Below are 9,399 nucleotides of genomic sequence, written 5' to 3' on the forward strand. Positions count from 1 at the left end.
GAAAAGTTTGTCACTTTTTGGGACTCCAACTTATTATCAACAGTGCTCAATTTTTGAAAAATTCATCCGTGTTTTCCATGTTACCCTTCGTTTAAACACAAAAGCTGCAGAATGGATGGTCAAAATGTGATAGTGGGGGTCCATATGTTTATTGATTGGCATGTGACTTATTCTAATTTGAAGTAGAGTGTGAAGCCACGGACAGCAATCATTTCACGTTGGTTGGTGCGTGCAAAACCATCAACTAAACTGGAAAAGTTGCAAGTCTTGACGGAAGACTTTTTAGCCATAATAACACCTGCTTTTTAGTCGGGTGAGACAGGGGTAAGTATCGGAAATTATTGATAAAGTTTACAATCATTTTTTGTAAGTGATAAATATTTTGGAACAGACCAAAATAGAAAGCATGACACTTTCAATGGGACGGAGGGAGTAATTAAGAGCATTCCTCAAATGGGTAAAAAGTTTGACCCAGTTCAAAGCACCTTATATTTGCCCAAATGATCACAGTCATTATTCGGTAACCCTGCAAACTTCAGCACAGCAGAGCCTTCAACTTCAAACTTGCCATCATCATCAATCCTACCGCCTTCTCCGGGTCGAACTGAAACATGCCTAAATTAATTCATTAATTGGAGTTAAAACCAAATTCAAATCTCGATAATTAATAAGATACGGGGCTTGGACAGTTATCAGTAACAATCATTCGGAACAATGTAACATTTTTTGAATAAGATGTAACTCTATGTAAACTATTTATAAAACTTAATAACAAAGATGCAATTATTACATATGGGACTCACATGAACAATAAAAGAATATCACACTTGTGTTGTAAGAATATACAAAAAATTTATATAAAATTATAAAACATTTAAAAAATATTACATTATTCAAGGACGGTTAATGAGATCAACCATCCGTGCCCCGTGTCCGACCAATAGCCAATAGAGCTGCAGCTAAAGACTCCCCATAGGTGGAAGTGGAACTATGAACCTTTTTGAGTTTGCAAATATAGGAATGCATTCGAGTCGAGTTGAGCTCGAGGTAAAATAACTAAACTCGAAATCAAGTTCGAGCTCGTCTAACTTTTAAAATTTAAACTCGAACTCGAATTCGAACTCGACATTAATTTATGTTATTCGAGCTCGAACTCGAGCTCGGGTTTAATTAAATGTAATTAATTCAAATCAAGTTCAATCGAGCCTATTCGAGCTCAATCAAGTTTAATCAAGCTCACATAATAAAAATTAATATTTTATATATAATTTTAAGTAAAGGATATTATTGATATTTCACAATAATAAAAATTAAAATATATATTATAAAAAACTCAATTAGACTCGTCAAACTTTCGAGTGCAAAATATTGAAACTCGAGCTTGAGCTCGAACCAAGCTACTGACCGAGTAATTTGCAAGCTCGAGTCAAGCTACTAGATTCAGCTTCAGCCCTACGCAGACGGGTCAAGTAGCTAAGCCTTGCAAGTTGCAACCGAACAACATAAATGCGGGCATTTTAGGTGGTTGAGTATGTAAAAGTGTGGGCCACTTCAGCCGTGTCATGTGCAAGGAGATTTTTTTTTCCTTCAATAATTGGATTTACATGCATATCATGGATAATTCATTAAAATCCACCAACTTATGTGGATTTAAATGGTCATCCATTTAAACTCTTATCTAGATTTTTTTAAGTTATTCAAATCCATTTAATTTAGGTTTATATGGATGGATAATTGGATATGAATCCTATATATGAGTAAATTTTTTTATGCATTGTGAGTGTATATACAAGTGGTATTGGATGTATGTCATGTAATTTAATATTAAATTTGAAATTTAATTTTTGTACGTGTGACATACATATACAACTATTAGTGTAAAAAAACTTTACACTGATAGTGTATAATAGTTTAATCCTATAAATATGAAGAAAAAAAGAGTAAATCTTATATGCACTGACAGTATATACACTATCACCGTTTAATTTATGACATATGTGCAAAACTTGAATTTTAAATATAAATTTTACATAGTTGTCATTCATATAAAACTGATAGTATATATACTGTCAGTGTAGAAAAAATTAATCCAAAAAAAATATATAGTATTCACATTAAACAAAACTAGAGCAGGTAAATATAAAATACCGGAGGACTTTAGGGGTATGTGTCTAATATTCCAACTTTTCCTTTTCACCACGCGATTCAGGCCGAAACCTGCTATCGTTTTCCCGGTCGGGAAAATTGCCAGCACCACCGTCTACTGCTCTCCTCTCAATGGTGCATTTCAAATCCGAATTTGGACTGAAAACAGGCTAGGGTTTTCACATGGGGACTGTCGAGAACGCCGCTGCTTCTGTGGAGATATCGGAGCCATTGCTGCAGCCGGTGGATGAAGAAACCAAGAAGAGCGAGCGGGATCTTCTGGACGAGGAATTCATTCCCGATTGGAAAGATCAGATCACCCTCCGGGGCATTTTGGTCAGCGTCGTCTTGGGTGTTGTCTTCTGTATCATAACTCACAAGCTCATTCTCTCGAACGGCATCGTTCCCTCCCTCAATGTCGCCGCCGGTTTGCTTGGTTTCTTCTTCGTCAAGTTCTGGACCACTTTTCAGTTCAAATTTGGACTTTCCGGTCGGCCCTTTACCCATCAGGAGAACACCGTCATCCAGACATGCGTTGTTGCTTGTTATGGCCTCGCAGCTAGTGGTACTAACCCACACTCTGTACTTAATTTTAACTTGCTTAATTTTTTTTTTCTACTTTTGCTCTGGCAATTTTGGGTCTTCAGTAATTTTACCTAGCAATTTACTTCTGCTGGATACGAATTACAGTTTACTAGTTAATGGGGCTTCATGCGTTGCTTGAGGTTGCCCAGGTAGTTCTTTCGTGTGGTATGTAAAATTCATAATCTAAAAGGGATAAAATTAGTTGGAGAAGAGAGACATTAGAGAGATTCTATAGGAAATGTTGGCTGGATTTTTACCCAAGCAGTGATGTAGAAAGATGAAGGGAAGATCTTACAGTTGTTAGTTCATACAGGGTGAGTTATGTTTACAGATGAGGCCAAGTTAGATAGCTGTGTAATGGTAAATCAGAGTACAAACAAAAAGATTAGCAGGTTGGCAAATTATTTGCTGATCACTCTAGAAATTGCCCAAGCTTATCTTATGTTAACAGCAATAGTCAAAGAGTAGACTATTTACAGATAGCCGCCATTCTGAAAGCACAGTATTGCAGTGCCTGCAAATGAGCATAGGAAATGTGAAGGCATTTAAGTTGCTCATTTAACAAAGCAATAGTAGTTGACAAAGAAATTGTATATGTAATGGACAACAATAACAAAGGCAGATGAACAATTTCTGGACCAGAAGAAAATACCTCAACATGATTCTCTTGCCTTAAATCTAATGACCAAAAACCATCTTTTCCAGGAAACCAGATCTTAATGAAAAGTGAAATTATTTTCTTTTTTACCTTTAAAGTTTGTACATGCCAAAAACCAAATTTGATCACACCAAAGCATTTAAATCTCTTGCAAGCAGTCAATCCCTTTGCACATGGTAATCTAAAGGATGATAGTACAATCATAGCTTTCACAACCAAAGTGTAAAACTCTCGCCCTGTACATGCAATGATTTAAGACCTCTATAATGACACCCCATAGTCCCCAATATATACATCAATATGCCATGAATCCAGCCACAAATATGACTACTTTGACAAAGTAAGGATACTGTCCTCCCAAAGAATTTAGTGGCAATAAAATTTAGTTTTCACAGGTTATAGGAAGGTCATAATTCTGCAATAGAATGTCAGTAGAACAGAGTATGGTAATATGATTGGATGGACAAGAAAAAGATCAATTTAGCTAGACGTTAACTCAGAGGTTAAGAATTACAAAAGTCAAGAAGGCTCCAGCAATTGCGTTCATTGAGCTTGTCATTCGTTTACTGCTTTGCATCAATACTGTGCCTATAACTGCATATAAAGCCAAGTTTTGTTCATAAGCAGATGAAAGAAATAAGAAATAGGAACTTGGAAAGTCAGGAAACCATGACAACTTCAATAGGTAGGTAGATATTCTCGTTCAAGATCTAAGTAATCAGTGACTCTAAAAAGATATACAATATTTAAAGTGACAAGAGTAAAATAACACATATACAGAGATGGAAAAGTGCAAGTATATTTAACGTGTAAGTAATAGATTTAATGCAGTATATTATATATTTGATCTTTATAGATCAAAGTACAGGTGAAACTGCAGAAGCCGAAACTAGAACAGAGAACAAGAGCTAGATCAAGATCATGGTGAAGTATTCTACAGCCACATGAGCAAGCATTCTAAAAGGAATATAGAACTATGTTATAAGAAGCCAGAGACCAAAAGGGCAATAAGAAAATAATCAGGATAGAAGAAGGCAGATCAGTGGCAGGTGGGTCTGGCTGTTGGTAAACAAATCAAGAAATGGCCAGAAAGCATATTCATTAAGAAGTTTAAAAAGGTGAAAATACCAACCACAGAACTCAACACTCTATCACCAATGTAGGGGTATTTTTGGAATGAGAGGCTAATGTACTAAAAACCACTCCAATTAGTGGGGGCAGCTATAAATTTCCACAATTACCCAACAGTGAAGCTGTTGATAGGGGACCATAAAACACTGTTCATAACATCAACTCCCACTTTTAGATTGTTAGGATTAGGACTTGTAGTAAAAGAACTGCTTATAGTAACTTCTACGCCATTATTTCTGTAAAGAGCATGTGAACATAGTTTCTGATTCAGATTTTTAACTGGAATCTTTTCCCCATATCGTTTTATATTTGATTGGTCTGATTAATTACCTATTTTGTGCTCATACCATCTGATTTTTGGTGCCCTTTTTTTTTACATGGCTGTGACGGGGTTTTGGAACTTTTCTGCTTGCAATGGATGAGAAAACATACAAATTGATAGGTGAGGATTATCCTGGTAACAGGGCAGAAGACGTTAAAAATCCAGGATTGTTGTGGATGACAGGTTACCTGTTTATTGTCAGTTTCCTCGGCCTTTTCAGCCTTGTCCCACTCCGTAAGGTGACTTTCAATGGAAAAAATTCCTTTGGTCTTGCTCTGCTGGTTCTAGGAAAATAGCTCATACCTTGCCACTAGGCTCTGACTTCTAGCTCAAGTCTTTTTTAATTTTTCCAGTCTTTTTTTTACATAATTTAAACACTGTTTCGTTGTCTATTTCATGACCTACTGATATATCAGTTGGTCCTTTCCTTTTTCTTAAATTATATGTGTTAGGAAATTGACAATGATGATTTTAATTTGCATTATTATTATTGGCTTTCTAGATAGACTCTTGCTTATTGAAGTTGGGGAGTGGAGTCCTTAATTCCCTCCCATCCCCCCTTACTTGTCTTGTGTGTCATTCATTGTTAATCTCTGATTGCCTCAATTTTAGGTTATGGTCATGGATTATAAGTTGACATACCCCAGTGGAACAGCCACAGCAATGTTGATAAATAGCTTCCACACAAATGCTGGAGCTGAACTTGCAAGGCAAGCTCTGCTTTCTTAGTTCTCAAATGTCTTTTGCTGATGTTGGTTAAAAATTGAGAGAAGCCCTGTCCTGTATTTGTATAGCAGAGTAAGCAAATTACAATAATGAAAAATGACTATAATGTTAAAGATAGGTGGAGGCATGTTGCTGTGTGGTTCTTATTTTGTGCAAACAGTTGTGTCTTTCAATCTTTAGTCCTAATTTCTGGAATGTTATATCACTTTGGGCTTCTCAGGAAACAAGTGAGCTGTCTTGGGAAATATTTGAGCATTAGCTTCTTTTGGAGCTGCTTCAAATGGTTCTTCAGTGGTATTGGGGATTCATGTGGATTTGACGAGTTTCCTAGCCTTGGGTTGACATTGTTTAAGAACACGTAAGCTTCTCTTCTGGTGATTTACCAATGCTAGGTGCGGTTGATTTCAAGTCCACACTGCAATTTTTAGACCAGCAAGTGAATTTGATTTTCAGTCTTTGCCTCTCCTTTATAAGTCCCGAGAAAGGTAGCAAATACTTGAAATAGTTTAGTGTAAACACATATAATTTCTTATTCTCATTGTTTCTCCTGACGTTGAATTCGTAAGATGGTGCAAGTCCATTGGAGACGTGGCACATGTTGTAGAATATGTAGTTGCCAAGCTAGAAAATGCCTGACTGAAAATGCATAGCTGTACAAGTGACTAGTTGCTTTGATAGTACAAATAGGTGTTGAAGCCACGCTATTCAGTTGGTGAGTTAGTTTGTTCTCAATATGTGGTGGTATACACATATATCACACTTGTTAAATGGAATAACTCTTTACCCCTAGGAGGGTGGTACTAGCTGTCATAAATGTATCGAGATATCTTGTATTCCTGCATAGCTTTATGCCTGATCAGATGATATTGAAATAAGCATCAATTTTTCTCTTTTCAATGGTAAAGAGAAGAAAAAGTGAAAGAAAGAGGATGCTGTGGTTCATCCACTTTTGTCTTATTGAACATGTCATGGTTGACGTTACTATTATCCTTTAAATCAAGAGCCCTTTGCTGGGGCCATATGCAAGTGTTAATTTAGGATCACGAGTGCAGATTCCTTGTAGCACATATTACTGATGCTTGTGTCTTGCTCTTGTCATGCAGGTTTTATTTTGACTTTAGTCCTATCTATGTAGGATGTGGTTTGATCTGCCCTCATATTGTCAGTTGCTCTTTTCTTCTAGGGGCCATTATCTCATGGGGTTTTCTTTGGCCCTTCATTTCTCAGCGTGCTGGTGATTGGTACCCAGCAGACCTTGGCACCAATGACTTTAGAGGTCTTTACGGCTATAAGGTAGCTCAAGACATTTTTCTTTAAGGATGTCATAAGCTATGTGATTAGGCAGAGCTTAACTAGTAAAGGCAGTTTTAACTGTGGTGGCTAATAAATGTGCTCTACGTTGTTAAAGCTTCCATTTTTATCCGCCCCTGATATTTAATCTTTGGAAGTTTACAAGGGAAGAAATATCTTTAGAAATATTTGAGGATCCAAAAGATAGTCTGATTAAAGGTCACCACGAATACTGTCTTTAAGCTTTACTGTTCCTATGATGATATCAAGCAAGATCAAGGGATTAGTATGTCCCACAACCTTAGTACCTCTACACTTGTGCAGTCCTACTCTATAGACCATAATTGCCACAAGAAAAGGCTGAATTTGTTTGATGCATGACTCTGCAACTGCCACACTTTGCAGTTGACATGCCCTGCTTATAAAGTTATAATGAAGCATAATGAAGCTCCATCAGACATACTTTCCCCTCTTCCTCCGGTAGATTAATAAATTTGTGTTTGAAGTATGTCACTGTGACCTCTTAAGGCTTTATCAGGACTTTGGGGATGGTACCATAAAATGAATGGAAGTAGATTTAGTAGACAGAGTCTGACTTTGCATACTTCATTGATCCATTAGAGGAGTTCAGTAAGGAGATTTTATAGAGGCAAGAATTTCAATCTCAAAATTTTTTTTTGTATATTGATAAAGTCACTATCAAGCTATTTAGATTCGCATCATTGCCAGACATCCATTTTGATTATGATATACAGCAGAATATCCTATATAAACTAAATAAGATTTTTCATGATGAACTGGGATGTTTTGTGTCATAATCTTATTCTATTATTATGTTTGCAGGTTTTCATCGCTATTTCACTTAGTTTGGGCGATGGGCTTTACAATTTGATTAAAATTACTGCAATCAGTATTAAGGAAATGTGCAAAATTATCATTAGCCAGAAGGATCTTCCCATTTTAGAAGAGGTCTTAGGTAAGAGTGGTAGTCCGTATGGTTATTTGACATTTCTCATTTATATTGTACTAGCATTTTCTTTTTATCTTTATTATATCTTTCCATTTTGCCTATTTAAGTTGTTTGTGGCATGAGCTCTGCAGTTGCAGGCGCAATCATAGAAAAAGAAACTTTATCATTTCTCCTTTATATTGTACTAGCATTTCCTTTTGATCTTTATATCTGTTTCATTTTGCTTATTTAAGTTGTTTGTGGCTTGAGCTCTGCAGTTGAAGAAATAATTCTTCTGACACTATCCTTATGTGGTTCCCTTCCAAGCACCAAACCCCACCCCACCAACCCCCCCCCCCCCAACCCAAAAAAAAATATAACATTTCCTAATTTGAGTTTGTACTAAAACCATAGATGGTCTGCACATTCCTTGACTGCTATAGTAGCATGAAATTGATATCCTATAATAATATTTAAACAGATAACAAGAGTTCCAAATCATTGCTGGAGGGGAAAAAGAGGGATGGAGTATTCCTTAAAGACAGGATTCCATTCTGGTTTGCTGCCTCTGGATATGTTGGCTTGGCTGCAATATCCACTGCTACAATACCAATCATGTTTCCTCCTCTTAGATGGTATTTGGTAATTTGCTCATATATCATCGCTCCTGCCCTTGCCTTCTGCAATTCCTATGGAGCTGGGCTAACAGACATGAGCATGGCCACGATATATGGCAAGATGGGCCTTTTCACTTTTGCTTCATTAGTGGGAAGTAATGGTGGTGTTCTTGCTGGGTTGGCAGCTGCTGGGGTAATGACGTCCATTGTCGCAACTGCAGCTGATTTGATGCAGGATTTTAAGACAGGCTATCTGACTTTGTCATCAGCCAAATCTATGTTCGTTAGTCAGTTAATTGGAACAGCCATGGGGTGTGTCATTGCACCGCTCACATTTTGGTTGTACTGGAGCGCTTTCGATATTGGTTCTCCCGAAGGTCCATACAAAGCACCGTATGCCGTGACGACTAGGCAACTGGCTATTTTGGCGATTCAGGGCTTCTCTGAACTTCCTAAGCATTGCTTGGCATTTTGCTTGGTTTTCTTCGTTGCAGCTCTTGTTATAAACTTTTTGAGGGATGTCGCCCCTAAAAAGGTGTCACAGTTTATTCCTGTACCAATTGCAATGGCATTGACATTTTATATTGGAGCTTCCTTTGCAGTTGACATGTTTGTTGGTACTGTAGTACTTTTTGTTTGGGAGAGGCTAAATAGAAAGGATGCAGAAGATTATGCACCAGCTGTTGCCTCAGGTTTAATATGTGGTGACGGTATTTGGTCAATTCCTTCAGCAGTCCTTTCTATCTTTAGGATTAATCCACCCATATGTATGTACTTTGTCCCTTCGTAGAAGTAGCTAGAACTAGGGATTCTTAGCCTTGGTTGGGCAATCCCATCTTTGCCGTTGACTTCTGGCCATAATCCACCAAGGATTAACTATTTGGATTAGCTATTTTTAAGTATGTTTTTAAAATATTTTACTGTAACAGTATGTATGAAAAACTTCTGTATAAGATTTTTTTGAGTTGTTTTTGTT

General features: G+C 37.0%; 1 protein-coding gene across 2 annotated transcripts; it reads left to right on the forward strand.

The window, feature by feature from the left end:
* Positions 1–2,162: 2,162 nt before the first annotated feature.
* Positions 2,163–9,399, forward strand: LOC113736406 (probable metal-nicotianamine transporter YSL6). Of its 2 annotated transcripts, XM_072084692.1 has the most exons (7): positions 2,163–2,710; positions 4,908–5,080; positions 5,454–5,556; positions 5,793–5,925; positions 6,671–6,860; positions 7,701–7,833; positions 8,288–9,399. In XM_072084692.1, the coding sequence occupies exons 1-7, from the start codon at positions 2,329–2,331 to the stop codon at positions 9,211–9,213; spliced, it is 2,040 nt and encodes a 679-aa protein (XP_071940793.1). In that variant the 5' UTR covers positions 2,163–2,328; the 3' UTR covers positions 9,214–9,399. The 2 variants fall into 2 exon arrangements, with proteins under 2 accessions (XP_071940793.1, XP_071940792.1); XM_072084691.1 differs by lacking the exon at positions 2,163–2,710 and having other exon boundaries at positions 4,939–5,075.

Source organism: Coffea arabica, chromosome 3e, assembly GCF_036785885.1.
Source record: "Coffea arabica cultivar ET-39 chromosome 3e, Coffea Arabica ET-39 HiFi, whole genome shotgun sequence".
Classification (NCBI taxonomy): domain Eukaryota; kingdom Viridiplantae; phylum Streptophyta; class Magnoliopsida; order Gentianales; family Rubiaceae; genus Coffea; species Coffea arabica.

Excerpts from the sequence above, each read along its gene's own strand:
- LOC113736406 (XM_072084692.1), top strand. The coding sequence starts at position 2,329 with ATGGGGACTGTCGAGAACGCCGCTGCTTCTGTGGAGATATCGGAGCCA. Across the intron at positions 5,557-5,792 it reads AGCTGAACTTGCAAGGCAAG|AAGTGAGCTGTCTTGGGAAA; the intron begins CTCTGCTTTCTT and ends TTCTCAGGAAAC. Across the intron at positions 7,834-8,287 it reads CATTTTAGAAGAGGTCTTAG|ATAACAAGAGTTCCAAATCA; the intron begins GTAAGAGTGGTA and ends ATATTTAAACAG.